At 61.9% G+C, this 21,949-nt stretch overlaps 2 protein-coding genes across 4 annotated transcripts in view; both read right to left on the bottom strand.

Annotated features, from left to right (window-relative positions):
* The window catches only part of KNDC1 (kinase non-catalytic C-lobe domain containing 1), a 60,730-nt gene extending 56,939 nt beyond the window's left edge, over window positions 1-3,791 (bottom strand). Inside the window, exon 1 of the mRNA XM_032608603.1 lies at window positions 3,638-3,791. Within this exon, the coding sequence (XP_032464494.1) occupies window positions 3,638-3,739 (102 nt within the window). The 5' untranslated portion in view covers window positions 3,740-3,791. The remainder of the gene's footprint in view (window positions 1-3,637) is intronic.
* A 14,243-nt stretch (window positions 3,792-18,034) lies between these two features.
* Window positions 18,035-21,949, bottom strand: part of ADGRA1 (adhesion G protein-coupled receptor A1) — a 35,592-nt gene continuing 31,677 nt past the window's right edge. For all 3 annotated transcript variants that reach the window (XM_032608600.1, XM_032608602.1, XM_032608601.1), the window contains exon 7: window positions 18,035-21,157. In XM_032608600.1, the coding sequence (XP_032464491.1) occupies window positions 19,936-21,157 (1,222 nt within the window). In that variant the 3' untranslated portion in view covers window positions 18,035-19,935. The remainder of the gene's footprint in view (window positions 21,158-21,949) is intronic.

Raw genomic sequence — 21,949 nt, 5'->3', positions numbered from 1 at the left:
CACCTCCCTCTGGGGCCCGCAGCCCGCCCCCCTGGTCCATCCTGCTCTGGCCCAGGCAGGAAGAATGACTCTTCCTTGCCTGAATCCACGGCCCAGGTAGGGCAGGCGGGGGTGCTGGGCCGCCTTGGCTAATGGGCCAAAGACAAGGAGATGGAGAGACCGGGAAGCAGGTGTTGGCCATTTAGGACCCCTCAGTCCACCACCCGCCCCAAAATTCCAGCCCTGATAGATGGGAGCCTGTGCTCTTCCCAGAGGGGCAGCTCATTACCCCATGGGCCCTCAGCCTCACGCCATGAGGCCCTGATCCACACTCAAGGGGATGGTGCCTGGAGGCTAGCAGGGGCTTCACGGGCTGAGACAGACCTTTTTTTTCTGTGTGTGTGTGTGTGTGTGTGTGTGTGTGTGTGTGTGTGTGCGGGGTGACGTGCTACACACAGAAAAGCCAGCGAGGCTCCTCCAGACGCCTGTGCTCCAGCCTCGCCTCCGGGCACCCACCAGGGGCTGCGGCAGGCTTGGGGAGACTTCCCTCCTGCCACTGCCCACGTGGCCTGACCTGGTCATTGCCGGCCAGCTCCATCTCCTGGGTATAGAGCCAGCCTTCCGGGCAGACCCAGAAAGCCTACTGGAGCTCGCACCTCACCCCTCACTACTGCCCAGCAAGGCGCTCCCTGGGTGGGCTCTGGGGGGAGATCTGAGGGGGAGACCACCCAGGGCAGGAAAGAGGGCCCCCCTTGCAATTGTGTGGGCACAGACTCAACCCCCATCCTGGCTGGGAGGGGGGCTTGGGAGGCAAGAGGACGCGGCTTCCCAAGGCAGCCCCTGTCGCCAGTCTGGGTCCTACAGGGCAGTGCTGGCTTCCTGCCACGGGCCGCTGTCCAGTGACGGCAACAGGCCAGCCGTGCGGGAGCTCCTGCCCCGCAGACACAGACTGCGAGCCAGGGCCACGTGGGGCCGCAGGACCCATGGGTCATTCTGCATTTCAAATGCTCCCCACCTGCTTTCAGATCCCCAGGCCCAGCCCAGCTCCCGGCCCACAGATGCTGGGGAGATGCCCCGCTGGACTCCTTACCCCTTGGGGGAGTCTGGGGCCTGGCAGATGCCCTGGGGTCTGCCGGATCCGCACCCCGGCCTTAGCTTGTACCGACGCAGCGGGGCTGCCTGCAGGTGGCCAGGGACCTCCAGGACCCTGCTGGGCGGTGCCGGCCCCCTCAGCACGCCCTCCGGGGGTCTCTGGCCCATGGGTCATGTGTCTCTGGGGCAGGTGCCCAGACTGAAGTTGCTGGGACACAAGTGCAGGCATCCCCACCCACTATCGGATGCCAGACTGTTTTCCAAAGAGGCTGGTCCACTCCATCCCCCCTACAGCCTGGCAGAGGAGCAGGGCCGTTACCCGCTCCCCGCCGACTCGGGCCACCGTCCAGCATTCCGGTTCTCGCTAACCTGGCGCTTGTGGGAAGGTTTTCGCAGCGGGTGTATTTTGTGCTGCCCGATAATAATGAAGTCAAACGTTTTCTCACGTGTCCACCAGCAATTTGGATTTTCTCTGGGGTCACAATGGGGCATGGACGTTCCAGGGGCTCCTGCGGGGTGGGGTCCACAGGGTTCTATTTCCTGAGCTCACCGTGGTCAGTTGATATAATTAGCTGTATAACCAGCAAATGCCTGTGTCTCATGTGGCTTGTACAGTCCTGGGTCTGGCACCCACCGTCCCTCCCTGGAAGCTGCCCGCTGTCCTTGGCCACGGTTCCCTCCGGGGGCTCCTCCGCATGGCCCTCCTTCCTCTCACGCAGGATGGCTTTTCGGATACAACCTGACTACACAACGCTGTACCAGGCGGTCACATGTCCCTGGCGGGGATTTAAAACCTTCAACACCAACCGCACCCAACGTGTGCAGGAAGCAGGGACATTCCTCCTGTTTCATGAGAACACACCCAAAGGCAATGCCTCTCTCGCCAGGGAGGGTGCGAGGAGTTTGAGGAGCCCCGGGCTTCCCGGCTGGATGCTACCACAAAGGCGGCGTCCCACTTCACCTGGAGGTGACGGCCACAGGGTGATGGGGACCCCCGGCCCCATGCACTGTGCACGGCTGGGGGCCGCTCCAGCCCCGAGGGGCGCTGGGGACACTGTTACTAGGAGGAGGCCTCAGGGCACGGCCGCAGGACAGACGGTGGGCTCGGGATTGAGGCTTTGGGTCCAAATCCCGGCTCTGCCTGTCCTGTTTATTTGGCATCAGTCACCGGCTCGGTGTGCCAGGCACGGAGGAGGCCCTGGAAGTGGGGGGGCAGCCAGTGCAGAGGCCCCACGTGGAGAAGCACATACTCTGCGTCTGCCCTGGAGAGTGACCTGGGGGGACGTGAGTCTCCCAACAGACACTTTGGAAACGCGTCCTCCCGGGGGGAGCGTTTGAAGGCTGACGGCTGGGAGCACCCTTTCTTGCTCCATCAAAGTCACAGAGATATCCACACGGTTCTTTATTCCCTTGCCTTTCCTCTCCGCAGCCTTCTCTCACGCCGAATCCAGGCCACGGGGTTGGGGGGGGGTGTTGAGGTAGCACACCCCCCCACCCCGGGGCACTGCCTCGGCAGCCTCAACAGACTCTGCCACCAGAAGGACTGCTTCTAGGGCATGAGCCCCTCTGTCCTCAGAACCAGCTCTGCTGGGGAAGTGGGCAGGGGCCAGCTGAGGGCGAGGGACCTGGAGACCGCAGCTTCAGCTGTTATGAACCCCCTCTAGCCCAGGAGGGGCTGGCCGGGTCTGCCTCGCTGGTGGGCCTGACCAGATGGGCACATGGAGGGTCTTGTCATTTAGAGGGCAACACTGCAACAGCGCCAGCAGACCCCACGGATGGGCGCCTGTACCTGCTAGGGGCTGGGAGGGCACCTGCACAGACCCCCAGCCTTGCGAGACTAGAGGGTCTTCTTGGGAGCAGCTGTGTCCTCTGGGGGCCACCTCTCGTGTGGCGGGGATTGGCTTGTTCAAGGGCCACGGAGTTTATTCACTTGACCCCAACCCACGGTCTGTGGGGCACTACGGGGAAGCCAGAGCTACAGGGGCAAACCCAGGCGGGTGCGGAGGCGTCTCTGACAGAGTCGCGGTTAGAGTGGCCCAGTTAATGGCCAGAAGCCCCATGTGACAGAGACCCTGGCCCCTCTGCACCCTGGCTGGGGGCTCAGGACTTGGGCTCCTGACTGAAGGCCACTTTTGTCCTCTATGAGCAGGAATCAGCCCTCAGTCATGGAGGCCTCCCCTGCCCCCAGCTCCTGAGCAGTCTGGCCTGACCGGGCTCTGCTGCTGGCGCCTTCCGCTGACCTCCTAGGGTCTCCGCAAGGAGGAATACAGCGCTCGGGCCCTGCCGCAAGCGCCCCCCACGCTCATCCCCCCCGACATTCGTAATCCGGAGCCCACCCCCGCAGGGCGCCAACTTCTTCAGTGACAGCCCACCCGCTGCTGTCCCAGGTGGCATCCCCCGGTCCTGTCCCCTCTGGGGGAAAACGTTGAAGGCTGGTGCTGCTGGTGAGAAGGGCTTTGGTATCCCCCCGCTGCCAGGACCTGGCCCGGGGGCAGGGGGCCTGGGGTCTCTCCGCGAACCCCTCCGTGGGGAACGGTGGGGGTCCCAGCGCGGGTCGGGGGCTCACCTCGTCCTCCGGCAGAGTGGGGAGCGGCTCGAAGTCGTAGAAGTCTAAGTCTTTGCCGTCCTCCTCGTAAAAATCCGCCGCAGCAGGGTCCATGGCCTGCATCCTCCGTGCGCCGCCGGCGGCGCCGTACTCTCACTCACTGCCTGAGCCGCCGCGCGCACCTGCCGCCCGAGATCTACGCGAGGCCGGCGCCCCCCGCCTGGCCTCGCCCCCCCAGCGGCCTTGGGGCCCCGGCCTCCGGCTCCGCGAACAGGCTCTGACTCTGCGAGCCGGGAAGGCTAAGCGCGCACGGCCGCCATGGTAACGCCCCCCGCGCCGCCCGCCGCGGCCCACGCCGGCCCCGCCCCCGGTGCGCCCCGCCCGCGCGCTGCCGCAGTGTCACCAGAGCGGGGACGGGGGTGGGGGCACCTGGGCGCGGGACTGGGGGTCGGGGCGGTCGCAGGGCCGTGCTCACTTTGCCGGGCAATTGGGGGCGCCTAGGGCTTCCGAGGGTGTTCTGGGGACTTTGTCCCTCGGGGACGTTGGCCGCTGTCCTGGGGGATGCACTGCGGGGGGGGTGGGGAGGGGTGGAGGCCTGTGCGCGGTAGGCACCGTTTGGGGGCGCGGCCAGCCTTGTGGCCGGTGTTCCTGAGCGGTGCGTCGCGGGCAGCCGCGGGCTCTGTGGGCGCACGGATGGAGGGCCGCGGCCCAGCCCGTGGAGAGTGCCGGGCGGCTGGGCCACCCTCCGCCCTGTCACCCTCGCTCCCTGCCCCCGCCGGCAGGGGCGGGGCTGCCGCAGTCCACGCGGGGAGGTGGGGAGGGGCGGCTGCAGAGGTGCCCAGGAGGGCCAGGCAGGGCTGGAGGGGCCGGGCAGGGGGGGCAGAATGGGGTAGAGTCCAGGGAGTAGACCCGTCTGAGCGGTAGGCGTCTGGCCTGCCCCTTTCTTGAGTTAGGGTCTCATGGATGGGGGACCAATAATTAGAGCTTCATCCAGACCTTGCCAGCCTGCCTCCTCGGTGTGGAAAGGGAACCAAAAGAACAGAAAAGCTCTCCCTCAATTTGGCAGTCCTGCTGGTTCGTGACTAACCCCTTCACCGGGTTTCCTCAGCACAGGGACGAGCCTTGCCCCAAGCCAGGGCCTGTGGCTGGGCAGAGAGCAGGACACCCCTACCCCAGCCTGGCAGAGATCCAGGGAGGGTGCCCCCTCACAGTGAAGCAAAGAGCCAGACAGCACAGCCTCCACGTCTTCTGCAGGAGGGTGACGGGTGGGCCCCCTCCCCCGGCGCAGAGCAGGGGGTCAGAGCTCCCACAAGACGGTGGGCACTGCGGCCAGGCTTACAGCAGCCACAGTGTAAATGCTCCTCGGCGAAGGAAGCTGACTCGCAGCAGGTCCTGCCAGGTCCGAGGATGCAGGGGACTAATTCTATCCCGGCCCAGGTCTCGTGGCCCCGGGGGCCCTGTGATGTGACCCCAGGTGGGTGAGGAGCACCCGGTCAGGGGAGAAACGTGGGCAGCGAGGCCTCAGTCTGGCGGCCAGGGTGCCGGCAGCCCCACTGTGTACAGCCCATCCAAGGCACCTGAGAGAAGTGGGTCTGGCTGTCTGGGAGCTGGGAGCAGTAGCCAGGGCGGGCGGGTGGGTAGGTGAGGACAGCAGCAGTTGGAGAAGATCTGTCTCAGGATGAGTGCCTGGGCTGTCGGTGGGCACCACCCGGTCTCAGAGGGAGGCAGGCCCTGCTCCAGAGCCCTGGGGCTCCAGCTGCATCCTGTACTCGGACCCTGCGTCCACGGAGCCGAGCGCCCTGCCTGCAGGGTCCCTGTGCTGCAGGGGCGGGGGGCTGCCCCTTCCCTCTGTCCCAGGCTGGCGTCGAAGGCTGTTGAAGCCTGCGTGTGGCCTTGACACCCCTCACCCGCCATCCAGCCTAAACACCCTCCGGGGGTCTCAGCTGTTGTGGGCCCAAAGGGAAGATGCCAACTTTATCACCTGGTTCTCAGGTCTCCCTGCAACTGGGCCCGGAGTCTGGGCTGAGGACTGAATTGGGGGGTGGCATGCAAACCCCTTGACTGAAGGAGCAGTGTCATCGCCAATGGTTCCGGGCCTAATGGCATTGTCTACTTTGGGAAAAGGTGCATCCAATTTGGGTAAAATGCAGAACAAATGGGCTATAGATGCCGGCTGAGTCAGCTTTGGCTGTTACAGCCTCAAAGCACTTAGTGGGCGTGTCCCATCTCCTCGGTCAAGCAGGGACCAGGGGGCCTGGGCCAGTGGGGAGGGGCTGGCAGGAGCCCTAGGGAGGCACCTGGCAGGGGCCGCATTGCCCTTCCTTCTTCTACCCGCCTGCTTCCCCAAAGTGTTTGTGGTCACTGGTCTTCTTTGTTCAGTGGAGTGACCAGAAGCTTCTGCTGGGTGTGTTGTGAGTCTCACTGTGTGTTTGCACACTTGCCCGCGTTTATGGCAAGCTCTGCTCCCTGGAAGGGCGTGGCACCCTGTGTCCTGGTGCCTCGGGCGTGATGGGTGCTCGTCAGTGTTGGTACATGACTGACATTACTTTCGAGATCAGACCAAGTCTAGATCAGGCACCCCCAACCTTCCCAGAGCAAATGGGACAAGGACGTCCAGGCAGTCCTGGGCGCCCCTCAAAGTTAATTTGAAGCTCAGCTCCAAACAGGCCGAGCCCTCGCGAGCAGACTGCCGCGAGGGCCCGCTCGCCCTGGCCTCTGCACCAGCCTCTCCCCACCACCTGCACGTCCAGCACATGCCCAGTGAGCAAGTCTGCTTCCTGGGACTCTTAGGCGCTGCCAGAATCCTGCAGAGGCTTCCTGGACGCACGGTCAGCTCCACGGCCAAGGCCGCGACCAGGCGGAGTCCCGTCTCCTCACTGCTCTTCCCTGACCCGTCGACTCACTCTCCTCCACCCCCATCTCCTCCAAGACCCTCCCTCTGTCTCCAAGCAGGTCCTAGCCCAAGCGCCCTGCCTGCCCACCCCCGAGCCTCAGGCCTCAGCCCTCCCCCGGCCGCCCTCAGTGACCAGGGAGGCTGTACTCCAGGCTAGGCTGGGCCCTCGCCACGCGTGTCCCCAGGCACGCTCTCTCCTGGCTTCCGCCGTGCAGTCAGCGGCTGTCAGTAGATCAGGCCGAATGTGGGGTGGGAGGGAGTGGTGCAGGATGGGTTTTCAAAGCTCCTGTTTTCCCTGAAAGATTTTGAGAAGCTGTCACACCACGTGTACATTTTGAAGTCGACATCTACATTTTTGAAAAATTAAGAAATGTAAGTAATTGCGAAGAATGTAATTTCTGGCGTGGTATAATTATTGACATTTTGAAATAAAGCTGTTAGTCACTCCTGTAAATATATCCAAGGACCTAAAAACCAAAGTGGTTTTGATACCCACTATCAATCATTTAGAAAAAAACACATAAACATTTTTTTTTCATAGTCGGAAATCTTCATCATAACATTTTCCTTAAACTCGTTATTGTTATCTAACTTCAGCCAGAATTTTATCCTACTGTGATATATTTTTATGCTTAAAAGTTTCTGTAGATTCTCCATAATACTTTGCAACAAAAATGCATGTAAGTTTTAATAAATGAATACTTATTAAGTAAAAATTTTTAGCATTTTTGTTTCCAGTGACCATGAGATTCATTTTACAGTATCGAAATATTCTGACCATGTTCCTCCTGGCGACAGGACCTAGACCGCCCACCTGCTGCTGGGGCAGCCTGTGCCGTCCTGTCACTTGGTGGCCGTCACTCCGTGTCTGTCACTTGGTCTCTGCACGCTCTGGCTCGTCCCCGTGCTGCCGCCTCCCTGAGCAGCTGAGGGCAGCCCCTGCCCCACTCCTCTTCCCGGGCAGGGGGGGCGGAATGGGGTACCCCAGGGACCCCAGCACCCATGGGGCACCCTCCCCAGAGGTCTGGGCCCCAGGATCTAACAGCCCTGCCCCCAGGCGTGGAAGCCCTCCTGAAGGTACTGTCCCCAAGGACCCTCGTGCCCCTCTTGCCTTCCAGCACCTGCTTCCCGTGCACACGCTCTCTGTGGAAGTGAGTGGCGCCACTGCACCGCCCACAGGTCCAGACCAGTTCCTTTTACTCACGCATGTCGTGTGGATCGGCCGCCTCCATGTCCTTAGTCACGCAAATGTGCAGCCGAGTCACGGGCTCAGCGCGTGAGGGAGCTCACGGTTCCCAGGAGGGGGCGCAAACCGGGCTCGTATCTCCCGGCACGCGCTGCCCACGCCCGGGGCCAAGTTCCTCACCTCTCGAAGCGTGCTGCAGTGCTTCACAGTGTGACGGATGGGGTGAGGTCGCTACCCACAAAGGTCGCCGGTCCAGCTGTCCTGCTAGGGAACATGCCCGACTGGGAGCATTCAAAGACCCCAGATGCAATTTCTCACACCTGGGGAGCTTGAGAGAGACTGGGGTCCCCTCATGGATGGAGCTGGCAGGGCCCCCATCAGAGGTGGGCAGAGTGACGGGGGGACCCTGGTCAGGAAGCTGCGTCTCTAACCCTTCCCCCCCAACACCGTGTGATTCTGATGCCGTCACATGCGAGCTCCCTGGGCTAAACCACCCGTCTCTCTAACCCTGACCGTGGATGTCCCATGCCCCCACCACACTGCTGGTCTTTGCTGCCCCTGTGAACACCCAGGTGACGTCTTGGCCCCAGAGCTCAGCTGGGCTGGAGGGCTGGGGCTCCACCTCGGAGCTCCTTGGCTCCGGTGTGGACACCTGTCCGGCATCAGGTGACGGCAGTGAGCCTGCCTTCTGTTGGGCCAAAGATAAAGCTGCCAGCCCCTGGGGGAGCCAGCCCCAAGCAAGGGGGAGTCACAGCCCGTGGAGGGCAGGTCCTGGGGGTGCCAGAGAAGGGCCGCTGGGAAACTTATTGTAAATTGCAAATCAGGACATCCAGGGAGAGAGGGGCACCCTCCTGATCTATTAGACAGAGTAGCAGGCAATGTCCCCCCAATCCACCCCCTGCACCCCGAGGGCAGTCACTGTCCTACCCTTGCAGAAGAGACTCCTCTACTCTCTTTTTTCATATAGTTTTACCACTAAGCATATGTCGTTAAAGAAATAGTTTAGTTTTGCTCATTTTTTTTCTTTTTTGGTAATTTGTATAAATGGAATCACACGGTGCGCGTTTTCTTTGTTTGTCTGGCTTCTCTCACTCAGAGCTGTCCTGGGAGTGGGAATCTGCTCATTGCTTTTACTGAGTGGTGTTAGATGCACGCATCCACCACTGACAGATGTCTGGGCATCCAGACATACTCTAGGTCTGGGGTGTCACCTCCACGTATTTTGCTCGCGTGGTGTACCTGCACGTGTTCTTGCCGGGTCAGAGGTGATGCTCGTGTTTAAGTCCACGCGTGCGTCCATTGACCGGCCTCAGTCTGCCGGGAAGACACCGAGTGTGCACGTGTGTGAGTCTGTCCATTGGTCTGTGCTCAGCCTTGCAGAAGTCCCCGTGCTCCGAGTCTCCCACCCCCCCGCCCCCTCCTCCTCCTTTTCCTCCAGGAACGTCTGGGCTCGGCCCCGTGAGAGCCCGCCTGCTGCGAGCCGTCACGACCCTGTTGGGTGTGAGTGGCGTGGTGTGGCGTGTGCTTGCACACGAGCCTGAGAAGCAGCAAGTGTTCTAACGCCGAGTGTGGGTCTTTCCCCTTAGAATCAGGCTCCCTTCCTGTCTCTTGATAATATTTTGTGGTTTTCTGTGAGGAGGACTTGCGTTTCTTTTATCGTATTTATCATGAATATTGGGCGTATTTTGGTACTATTGTAAATTGTATCTTTGTAGAATTTTTGTTTCCTGTTTAGTGCTGGCCTACAGGAGTCAAATGGGCTCTTTTTAAAAAGTTAATTTTTATGGGAGTATAGTTGGTTTACAACGTTGTGTTAGTTTCTGCTGTATAGCGAAGTGAATCAGTTTCAAATTGGCTTTTGTCCGATGACGTCGTGTCCAGCAATGTGCTAACCACGAACTGAGTGGTTCTGACCTGGAGACGGACTTAGATTTGCTGTGGGAGCAATCACACTCCCTGGGAACAAGTCCCGCTTCTCCATTTCTCATCCTCACCACGCCTCTCCCTGCCCTCACTGCCCCATGGGACCCTAGCGCAGCACCCAGCAGATGTGGTGAGATGGTCCTCTTGGCTGAGTTCCCAAGGTGAGCAGCTGGGCTCTGCTTCTTCACCGTCAGGGATAATTTTGCTGTAGGTTTTTGTAGGTTAATGAAGTTCCCTTCTATTGCTAATTTGCCAAGTGTTCTTTTAAAATCACAAATAGATGTTGAATTGTATCAGATGCTTGTTCTGTGTCTATTAAGGTGATGGTTTGATCTTCTCCTTTATTCCGTGAGTGTGCTAACTCTAAGGTAGACTAATTTTGTAGTCTGGGAGCAAATCCACCCAACTGTGACACATCATCTCCTGCATCTCGGTCCTGCTGCCCTCACGCTGTGGTCCTTCGAGGGCGGAGCCCTGACTGCCACGCCGTGGTGCCGGGGGTGGGGGCGCCTGAGGCATCTCTTCCGCTCCCTCCACTGCTCTGGATTCTCTGTAATGAAAAGCTTGGCATGGATTTCGGGTAAGTTCGGAGGGTCCCGGCAAAGGCTTAGCCCTTCCCTGAGGTGGGCGCACCCGTCCTGGGTCTGTAAGTATAGCAACGCCTCTCACGGGCACTAGCATTCTTTTTCTTTGTTTCTGTTCATGGAACCAATTTCAGAAAGGGTTTTTGCTGTGATTGGTACCCCTGCCCCCAGTGGAGGGGCAATAGTCCCTTTGTAATGTGAAGGGGGTCCGTTCATTTGACAGGCAGGGCCGGCTGAGACTTTCTTGGCCCCTAGACTAGCACTGATCCTTCATAAAGCAAATGTTGATCTTTAAAAACAAAATTCCAGAATAAATTCAATTAAACCCAGTTTAAACAAGACATTGCCAAGACGTGGAGCTTATTGGCTCTTAGCCCTATGTATGAAAAGCAGAATTGGTTTAATACCGTGGGTCCCTGTAAGCAAAATGTTGAAATGCCACCGTCTTTCCTGGATGGTGATGTCTTACGTTTCTTGAAAAATAGCGGAAACTCCCTTTAATTCACTTCAGTGGGGTACGTTTCTCAGGAAAAGGTGAAAAGATTTGAAACTCAGATACACGGTTATATTTCTCCTCTTTTATCTGTTGCTTGACATACTGAACACAAGGACCGTTGGGCCACAGGGGGAGCAGGGCACAGGAGCTACCTGTTGTCCTGGGTCTCTGTCTCCCCTTTGCTCCAAACTCCCTGAGGTTTCTTCCCTTTGGGGATGCCCTGCCTCTTCCCAGCATCCTCTTCCCAAAGTCTCTGCAGGACACAGCTTTGGAGACTTTTCCACGGAGCTGGGGACACGGGCTGAGCTCCTAGGCCTTCTCAGGGGTCCCTCGGCCACCGCCCGTCAGTGTTTCCCACCGTCTGACTTTTGAATGGGCTTTTTCGTTTCTTACCAGGTGTTCAGCTCTATCCTTCATCCCCAAACCCCAGCTGGCTCTCCCCTGGGTGGGGTTTGCAAGCCCTGCTGGCTGTGACCCTCCTCTTATGATGAAGCTCTGCGGGCAGGGTGTTGCTCTCCCCCGGAACCCGAGGCCAACACTTTCTGTGAAGGATGTTTCCATGCAGCTCATGGAGTGAATTCCACGTGTTCACGGACATTCCAGAAGGTGCTCCTCCCAGGCATTTGTACTTACCTGCCAGAGTTTTTGGAGCATTTGTAGGAAATGAGAGAATTGTTTCTTTACTTGTCCGTCATCTTTATCCTATGAGCTCAGTCTGAGGCCTTGAAGGAGGCTTCACCTGGAGAGCTCCATGCATCCATCGATGCCACTTCCCTGGTTCAGGAGGGGCCCCTCCACATCCTCCTGCGAAGGTGGCTCCGAAGGGCCCCCCCGACCCGCTCTGGGTTCCCAGCCCACACAGAGGCTACCAGCATCCCCAGAACTTCCCAACTGCTCTCAAGCTGTGAGGACGTGGACCAAGCGGGGAAGAGACGTGGGTTGTGGGCTGCAGACAGACAGCCGAGCCTGCCACTGGCTTGTTGTGTGAAGATGGTGGGTCCCTGGCTGATGGACGACCCCCATCTGCCCCTCGTCTGGTGCAGTGCAGGAGGCAGGCTGGGGCCCGGTGAACGTGGCCTCTGCGCTGCTTCCCTGGAGCCGCCAGGGGAGCTGGTCACGGATGCTGTGGCTCTGCCCTTCCTGACTGTGTGACGCTGGGCAATTTGCTCAACCTCTCTGAGCCTGCTCATGAGGCTGGATGTGAGCATTTGACGGGTGACGTGTGAAAGGCACCTGGCCGGGCCCGCTTGGGCACTTGGGTTTGGCAGTGAGCGGAGGGCAGGTGGGAGCGGAGGCTGTGGGTGGAGGCTCCCAGCTGTGCCCTGAAGGAGGCTGGGAGCTCGCTTTCCCCAGGTGGCGCTGAGTTGGGAGTGTGGGGAGGACAAGATGAGGGAAGGTGGGGGTTCTGACCACATCCTGTCGCTGTGAGCTGCTGGCAGGTTGTGGGAGGGAACACTGCCACGGGTAGGGCCGCCGTCTGCTGTGAACCCCGACTCCCCTGCACCCTGCAAGGGTTCCTGGACCCAGCGCCGCGGGGCTGAAGGGACTGTACACCCGCCGTGGGCCCCCTCCTCCCCCAGGGCCTCGCCCCCTGCCCCAGCTCAGAGGTGGCAGCTCTTTGTAAACTGTGAAGTGAGGTGCACACTCCTGGACCTCTTGGCCCGGCCGTGGGGCAAGGATGACGGGCACTTCGGCTGCCCCATCTCAAGCTTCAGCGTTTCCACTTTTATAGCCTGTGTGTCTCCAGCACGAGAGATAAGGTGGCTGCTGCTCTGTCTGCAAATTGATTCTGGCATGTCCAGCACCTCTCTGCCCGCTTTGCCTGGTTTGGGCTCATTTCTTCACCTGGTTTTGGGCTGTTCTATCCCTGTGCCCTGTAACGGCCTTGGTTGCTGGCTCTGGTGAGGACCCGGCAGATGCTGGGCGTGGACTCTCCTCTGAGTTGTGTGTCAGTTCAGCATCCCCGACACCCACACTGGGGCCACTGGGGGACCACCAGTAACACTGATTCTGTCTCCATTTAGGATTTTGATGCCGGTCACCGTGGATTTTTTGGTATCAATTTTGGTTTTTTAAAATATTGTGTCACAACATTACTTGCTTTATTACTGAGTTTTCGGGCCCCTTAAATCTTGCTCTGAGCATCTCACCCGCCCGACCCCTCGAGGAGCTGACAGCTTCCGGCCTGTGCTTCCCGCCGGACCCCGCAGTCTCGCCCCCCGGGACTCTGGGCTCCCGGCCCCCACGCAGACCCTTCAAGCCCTGTGCCCTGTGCCCTGGTCCCCAGGCCTCCCCTTCCTCTGCCGATGCCCCTGAGAGGCGGTCTCAGCGTCTGACCAGCCACGGGGGTCCTCCTGCCTTTGCGGGCCCCCCAACATTTGTCCAGGATCCATCCTCGCAGCGGCGATGGCACAGACTGGCTGCCCGCAGGCCACACGGAGCCCGCTGTTCATCAGCCAAGTCCCAGCTGCACTGTGACCACCTGGCGGTGGGGGCAGTCTGTAAACAGCGGGAGGCCTGCCTCCCCCCCTCCCCACCCCCGTTTGGAGACGTTGGCATGGGGTGACGTGTGTAGAAGCTGCACGGCACCAGCTGTTTTGGGGGCCCTGGTATCCCTCACGCATGTGTGTTTCCTCAGGAACCCCCCACGCAGGGGCCCCGAGGGTCTGTTCCTGGCTCCTGGGGCCGGCGACAGTCTGCTCCTTATTTGTGACCACCCATCTCATAGCCCGTGTGGCGAGCTGGGGTGTCAGCCCCCGAGGGCAGGGCCCAGCTCCCAGACTGTCTTTTCTGCTGGGTCTCCAGGGACCAGTCCTTGCAGACTGGAGGGTCTGTAGGACGTGCATCGGCTCCCCAGCAGCCCAGGTTCCATGGAGGGAAGTTCTTGGTGTCCCACTGCCTCCCCACGGGGGCACGAAAAGATCCTGCAACCCACTTTCCACTCAACCTCTGGGATATTGGGGCCCCTGGAGGCACGGCTGGGGACCCCCTGGAGGGACCTGGGCTCCTTTCCCAGGGTTCCCAGAGAGGAAGGGCTCACAGCAGACAGGGGCTGCCAGGCCAGGTGGGAGGGAGGTCAGAGCCTCAGTGGGACTGAGAAAGGCTGGGACCTGGGACCGTTTGTGGCAGCGCTGCGCGCCTGCACCTGGACACACGTCTCCCAGAGCAACAAAATACAAAGAAAGTGCGGGATTAAAAGACCTGCGTGGGGACTCCCCTGGGGGTCTAGCGGGTAAGACTCCACACTCCCAATGCAGGGAGCCTGGGTTCGATCCCTGCTCGGGGAACTAGATCCCGCATATATGCTGCAGCTAAGAGTCTGAATGCCACAAAGGAGAAGCCCGCATGCCTCAACTAAAAAAAGATCCTGCGTGTCGCAACTAAGACCTGGAGCAGCCAAAGTAAATTAAATTAAAAAAATACATAAATAAATAAAATTAAAAAAATAAAAATAACTGTGTGCACGCGCAGTTGGCGCCAATTCTGGACCCAGAAGACACAAAGAGACCAAAAAGCCCACCTTCCACTCTCGAAGAGCCTGGAGCAAAAGCAGGGCACTGCCCCTGCCCCCTGCACACAACATCACCTAAGGGGTGGACAGACCACGCGCGCCACCCTTCCGGCCTGGCCCCGGGCACGCCCCTACCCTCACCCCATATAAGGAGCCAGCTCGCGCCCTCTCTTCCCCGCCCGCCAGGGAGCCAGCAAGCAAGGGAGCCTGTTGTTTGTTCTCACTCCCCACTGCCGCAGCAGGGGCCCCAGTACAGCCTTGCCTGAATTTCTTGTCTGACCTCTGATCAATTTCAATTGATTGGGGAAGGCCAAGAACCCGGGTGGGGAACAGGACCTGCTTCTGGGGGGAGAGGGCTGGGGTGAAAGAAGCCTGAGTGCACACATGTGTGTGTACACAGGCCGGCATGTCTCTCATGTGCTTCCTTGCACTCCTGTGTGTGTGGGGACACGCGTGTGCTTATCCGGGCACGTCCCTGAGCAGAGCTTGTGGGTGCGCCCGAGTGCACCCGTGTACCTGTGTGTGTCTGCGGCCTCCCCTGCCCTCTGAGGCTGTGGCCTGTGCAGGGACCCCGCCCACCGTCCCCAGGGCTGCTGAGCCCCTGACTCCTGGGCTGTTCTGCCCCCCGGTTTCTCCGCCGGAGCACTGCTGAGGCCTGTGCCTGCCCCGCCCTGACTGACCACACGGCCCTGGTCTCCCACCTGAGACCCCAACTCCACGTCCAGTCGGCCCCCATGACCTGGGACCTCCTTCCCAAATCTTATTTCTTGCATCTACTGCAGCCCCACACCCCTGCTCCCACCATATCCATCCCGTGCCGCCCCCTGCTCCCCCCGCCCCGAGCTCAGCCCTGCGGCCCCCTCTCCGCCCTCGGTGGGGGGGGGGGAGGCCTCCCTGGTGGCCAGCGGCGCCACGCAGGTCCGTGCACCCCAGAGACGGCGTTTCAGTCTCACGGGCTTTCGTAAGAGATGCGGATCGTCTGTCCTCGGCCCCAGACTTGCCCCAACACAGACACATTTCTCCTGGATCTGAGTGACTGAGACTCGACCCTGGGACCAGGCCACGGACACCGGCTCCTGGGAGGGACCTGCGCTCCAGGACCCCGGTCACACGCGTCTGAGTTGCCGGGTTATCCCTGAAAGGGGCCACCCGGGGGGTGTTGCCAGAGCTGTGTGTGTGAGAAGTAACCTGCTGCCAGGGACAGGCAAGCCTTGATGTCTGTGCACAGAGAGTGGATATAAACCAGTGTCACTCTCAGTGCATCCACCCAGGGCGGCGGGAGGGCCTGGGTCCCCCTGGGCGAGGGGGAGGCCGTCCGTGGCCAGTGCCCGCATGGGCCTCCAAGCAGGAAAGAGCAGAGCCGAGGCTGCTGGCGTGTGGTGCCCAGGAGGCTGGATGTGAGGGCAGCGGAGAGGACGGTGGAGCCGTGACCCGGTGGGGGGATCCAGAGAGCCCTGCCCTGCATGCCTCCCAGCCACCCTCCCTCCTGGGTGCCAGGGTTTCTGGTCTACCTCAGACGCCAGGCCAGCGCCTTTGGATCTGCTGTCCGGTGCCCTTGGAGGACTGTCCCTTGGGTGGCAAGTCTGTGCTCAGGGCGCTGGCTCCGCGGTTCATGGGAGGCCCAGGCAGGTGGCCGGTGGGCCATGGGACTTGGCCACGTGCACTCTGGCCCCAACCAACAACCCCTCCCTCCCAGCCCACCGGAGTGGGGCCCGCGGAGCCGTCCTGCCACCAGCCCCACGCCTGCAGGCTGAGCCGCCTGCCGTGAGGGGATGCCCACCTCCCAGAAGTGGCCGCACAGGGCCCTGGGTCACGTCTGGGGGAGCCCTTCTCACTCGTGCCAAGGGGTCTCCCGTGTGCCCCTTCCTGCCACGCCTGTCCTCCTGAATGGCTGAAGCTCTCCGATTTGGTCCTCAAGACCTTCCGACGTGGCCTTTTTGCTCCCCTCCCCCACTGGCCTCCCCAGGCGCCTACCAGGGCCGCGCCCACCAGGGCCACGCCCTCCACCCTGCAGCTGGCGTGGCTGCCGCAGCACTGCTCCCTGTGTCCTCACAGGGCTCTTACCCTGTCCCTCTGTCCCACCTTTTTGGGGGATGCAGAGCTGGCCTCTATCAGGACCAGAGGTGCCCCCTCCCCAGCTTGCAGGCCCCAGAATGTTCTTTGATGTTGGATCCAACAGGCAACTTTATGCCCCGAGGGGCCTGTTTGATAATCAATCATGTAGTAAAAGCCGCTGCTGAAGCCTCGGCTCAGAGACGAACCCGGGGGTGTGCAGGCCAGGGCAGGGTTGGCGGCCATCCTCAGGGGCAGAACACGCACACCTGCTGCCCTGGACTCAGGCCAATCTTGGCCGGTCAGCCTGTGTCCAGCTGCTGGTGACACCAATGCCTGAGGCCCGCCAGTGCCCCCTCCCCACCTGGGCAACGCCGTGGGTCTCGGGGCGGGTGGCAGGACTACAGGGGCAACCTGGGTGCCCGTAGGGCAGACGTGGCCCTGCCGCAGCCACCACGTCTGCGTGTGGCCGTTCGCATGGCTGGCTGCGCCCCTGCCCAGGGCCCCAGGAGCTGAGAGCGAGCCGCTCCTGCCAACGTCCCCAGCCTGGCAGAGGACAGGCCTCCCAAAGCGGCGAACACTGCTGCTGCCACCCCAGCCCCCCAGGAGGCCCAGCACGATGTGCCAGCCCCTGGACAGCTGCCTTTGCAGCCGTGATTCATGCCCTGTGACCCCACCCCCCAGAGGCCGCTCCTGGGCCCCAAGGCTCTCCTCGACTGCGTCTCAAAGAGCCCAGAGGGCCAGCAGGATCAGAGACAGAGTGGGTGCCCCCCCCTCAAATTCCAGTCCAGCCCCTTCCTGCAGACCCAGCTGAGGCAACGCCACAGACCCGGAGGGGCTCCCGGGGGTGGCTTGTTCAGAGGTGGCTCAAGGGGCTTCTTGGAGAAATCGGGGAGGGGGTCGGTGGAGGCGCCTTTAACTGAGCACCAACGCTCCCCGCAGACAGCAGTGCTGGCCGGACCCGCGGGCGAGCGCTTTCCAGGTCCCCAGCAGATGACGCCACACCAGCGCTCAGGAGGGACTGTAACGCGTCCCCGGCTGAACCACTCGGGAGAGGGCTGCCAAGTTCCCCGAGTCCTCCGGGCTGACTGAGGCTGTCACAGTGACCCTGTGAGGCCGCCAGGCCTGCACCCTGGGAGTCAGACAGGAGCCCACAGCAGCCAGGGGGTTCTCTGTGGAGGGCATGTACACACACGCACACACACGCACACTCGTCCCCACACTCACACCTCTACGCAGCCATGTGACCCAAACACAATGCACACGCACACGTAAGCGCTCACACGTGCACACGTGCTCACCGTCACGTGCTCTCACACTACACACACGCATGCACACTCACACAGGCACCCACCCAACTCAACACAGCGCAGTCCCACCCTTGCACGTGCACCCGCAATGCACACACACGTGACAGACTAATGTGTGACATGCACACACTCACACGTGCACAGACCAACTTGAACACAGAATGCACAGTGCACTCCCCCCCACACACGCAGGACGCACACTCTCACATACACACCCCCCCGCGTGTATGCACACACATAGCAAAAAGGAAGGGGTGACACACAGCGTTAGACCTCAGGTGATGGGCTGTGGCTGTGGCCTCCTGCCCTGCATCCTTTTGGAGGCATCGTCCGCATGGGGCGCTCCCAGATGTGGTCGTGCCGTGGATTTTTATTCCCGGAAAACATTACCTGCAAACGGAAGGTGTCACAAGCCTGTCTCCAAGTGGACTCAGGAGGCTGAACCAATATTGAAACACACGATGTTTAATATTTAAGGTCGAATCTCTTTGGTCTGAATGATGAGCTGCTCTCTCTGGTCTGTCAGGGGCACCGGGTCAGGAAGGATGGGGGACGCCCTCTGGAGGGGCCGGAAAGGGCAGCCTTGTGGCTCTCCGGCCTCTCCCAGCCCCGGGCACCATGGTGGGCCTGCCCCCTATAGGGAGAGAGATGCTTGCGGATGCTATGAACCAGCCTCCCAAAGTGCCAACAAGGACAACACCGCATTTCGTCAATGGCTCTGCGCCTGCAGCATGTGCCCAGCACAGCCCCAGGGCGCTGGTCCCATCAGCTGCGGGAGCGGGCAAGCAGGCCGGTCGGTGGTGGAGACAGGAGCCACCCAGCGCGGCCCCAGGGCGCTGGTCCCGTCAGCCGCAGGAGCGGGCAAGCAGGCCGGTTGGCGGTGGAGACAGGAGCCATCCAGCGGTCATCGGTTGCCCGTCTGGTCGACATGTGAGGATATATGGGGCTCGGGGCAGGTACCGGCCACCTTGGTCTGTTACAACGTCACTGTTAGGTTTACAGGAATCCAGGAAGTGGGGCTCCTGTGCTCAGATACTGGGCATCTCGCCTGGGACACGGGACACCCCCCCCAACCCAGGTGGGTGTGAGGAAGGATCTGCTCCTGCTGGAGTCCCCGCCCAAGACACAGACGCTGACGAGTCCTGGTGATGAGGCTGCAGAGGGCAAGGAGAGCTCGGCGCTCGGACGGCTGGAAAACACTCTATCCTGTGTGCGTGTAACGTGTTGTGTGCATGTCTGTGTGCAGTAGACGTGTGTGCACGGGTGGCACGTGTGCTGTATGCTGTGTGCAGGGCACGTGTGTGCACTCTTGTGCAGGTACGGTGTTCTGTGCACGCACGTGGCACATTCACACATGTATGTGGTACATGCACCAACACATGTGCACGTGTGTGTGGGTGCACATGTGTTACAGACCCCAGGGGATGGAGGGAGGGAGGCCCACATACACATCGCTTTGGGTGTCTCAGCTTCTCCACGGGGACCCGTGGACCCCTTCCCATGGGACATGCCACTTGCTGTCACAGAAGGATATCTGTCACCGACATCTGTCCTCTGAGTCATGGCTTTGTGCCCAGATGTTCATGGAAATGCCAGACCCTCTCTTTTTGTGGCAGGGGACTTTATTGTTCCCAAACGCTCACGGTGTGGGCGGGACCGAGCCCTGACAGCCCCTGGCTGTCAGTTGAGTCTACATTAAAGGGTATGTGGGCATTTCCAAAGGCACAGGCCCCTCAGAGACCCCACTGGCCCGTGGAAAGCCTAGGGTCACCGACAGTCCCGCTGCCCTTGTGCTCCCAGAGTACGGCTGCTGCCCCAGCGTCTGTGATGCTCTGAGGCCTGTGGGGCGGGGGTGAAGGTGGAGCCGGCACTGGGCAGAGGTGCTGACTCGAGTCCCCCTGAGACTGGAGGGGCCTGGGGCAGCTGCCCAGAGCGCTCTGGACTGACAGGCAGGCTGCCTGCTGGTCCCGAAGAACAAACCTAAACAGAAAACACACATTAAACACTAGGAAATATCGGGGGCGTCACCTGCCGCGGCCAGGCCTAGCAAGGCAGGTGGCAGGGCAGATGGGATACCCGCCGGGCACTGAGGGTGGGCTTCTGCCCTGGGCTGCCGGGGACTGGGCACTACGGGATGAAAGCAGGTGACTGTGGACGTGGACCTCCCGGCTGCCCTTGGGGCTTGTGGAGGCCGACGTAGCCCAAAGCGTCTTCCCGCTTAGGTCCTCCAACGAAGGGGTCAGTGGCGGTGCCGCCAAGGCTGGGTCATGTGGTGATCCCCTGCCCACCTCATGTGGCCAAGGGCCTGGCTCTGCTCTGAAGCACGTCCAGGCCGTGTGGGCGAAGGTGACAGAGCCCCGCCTGCTACACGGTCGTCTCGTTCCTCCAGGGCCCCGTGCGGATGTTACCCGTGCTGTCAGAGCCAAAGGGCGCAGCGTCCCGTGCATCACCCTTAACCAGCCCGTTCTGGCTGGGGCCGCCAAAGGGCAGGGACTGTGTCCTCCGGAGCATCTCCAAGTGGGCCGGGCCGTGGGCTGCCTCCCCGCCGGGCCGTGGGGGACAGCCATAGAGCACGGGGCTGGCGTCGCCGCCCTCGGGCTGGCTGACCAAGGGGAAGGGGTCACCCTGGGCACAGCAGGCCAGCGAGTGTGGCCCCACTGGGCCCTCGAGCGAGCTGGCGGGGCTGTCCGTGCGCGAGCTATGGGGGCTGCCGTCCAGGCTGGACGGGATGTGGTAGGCGTACTCCCGCTCGGCCGCGGCTGCCCGGTGCCGGCTGAAGTAGTGAGGCTTAGTTCTGCCCTGGATGCACCTGTGCCGGTGCGGGTCATGCCCGAAGGCGTCCTCCTCGTGCACGTGGACGTGGGCTGCGTCCTCCATCAACTGCTCGCACTGCATCTTGGCACAGCAGGGCGTGGCTGGTGACAGGCAGCTGACGTGGCTTTGGGTGGCCTGCAGGTCGGTCACCTTGCAGTGGCCGGCTGGCGGATGGCCGAAGCCCAGCGTCTTGCCGGGACGCGGTGAGTCCTGCAGGCAGGCTGCGTGGCTCAGCACATCCCCGTTGGCGTCGAGCGTGGGGCGGGCGCTGAGCTTCGCGGCGTGGGGGTCCCCACGGGAGGGGCAGCAGGACCACCAGCAGTGCCACACATCTTCCCGCTTGGCGCAGTGGTGGATGAGCACGAAGAGCCCCAGGGTCACGCAGAAGGCGCCGTACAGGCAGCTGAAGATCGTGTGCAGAAAGTGGCCCTGGGACACGGCCAGCGCCCCGAAGGTCCACGTGGCCACGAACAGGAGCAGCGTGAAGGCGGCGGCCCGCAGCTGGGCCCTGAACGAGTGCTCGTTCTGCAGCAGCGAGGTGAGCCGGGCAGCGCGGGCGGGCGGCGGGGCCCGCGGGGCCCCGGGGCTCTGGCCGGCCTCTGACCCTGCCAGCCGCTGCCACTCCTCTGCGCGCTCCCTGAGCTCGTACCTGCGCTCTGGGTGGCGCCGCAGCTGGACGTAGGTGCCGAGGAAGTACACGCAGGTGACCAGGGCAATGAAGGTCGCGGGCCCATAGAAGGCGCCCAGGCTGGGCTCCCAGGCCATCCAGCAGCTGTGGGAGGAAAGCAAGTCAGCGAGGGGGTCGCACCAGGCAGGGCAGCGGGTGGGACCAGGGGTCACCGCTTCCCTGAGCTCGCGGAAGGGCAATCGTGAGAGAAGGAGACACACGAAATCGGGACGGGGCCGCCCCTCCTGCAGCCACCAGACAGCGTGGTGGGAGTTTGGGGGCGCCGGCGGTGGTGGTGGCCTGCAGGCGGCAGCCAGGCCTGGGCTCCGAGCCTCGGGCCGCCTCTCTGGCGCTGCTGCTTTTCTCGGGCAGCTGCCTTTCCTCCCAGCTTCATCCGGGCCTGGTGGGGCCGCAGTGCCGGGCCCAGGAAGGGGTGAGCCCCGGGGGAACAGGGCCTGCGTGTCCTGCGGGGCTTTGCCCTGGGGGGGCAACAGGGGGAGGAGTGTGAGGGTGGGGGCATGGTTCCAGCGCCGAGGGTCGGCCGGGGGCTGTGCTGTGACCCGCGGCTGGCGCTGGCTCCTGTGAGCGAGGGGGCCAGACCGGCCTCCCCAGGAGGGCAGTGGGGGCGGCTTTGGGGAGAGCCCAGTGGGGACCCTGCAGCCCCGGAGCCTGAGAAGCCCACAGTAGCCACTGCCGGGTGCAACCGACCGGTGGCCTCACGGCGGGAGCGGCCTGGGCAGGGCCAGCGACGCCGAGGGCCCCAGCCCACCTGCCGGCCGTGGGGGGCGCTGGAGGCGGCAGAGCTAGGGCGGGGGTGCCGAGAGCGAGGGGGTCGGTGGGCGGGGCGCTGACGGGGCAGGGTTTGTCTCAGCTCCTACACTCAGCCGGGTCCATGCT

Source organism: Phocoena sinus, chromosome 16 (genome assembly GCF_008692025.1).
Source record: "Phocoena sinus isolate mPhoSin1 chromosome 16, mPhoSin1.pri, whole genome shotgun sequence".
NCBI lineage: Eukaryota > Metazoa > Chordata > Mammalia > Artiodactyla > Phocoenidae > Phocoena > Phocoena sinus.
This window is presented reverse-complemented; position numbering and strand designations above follow the sequence as displayed.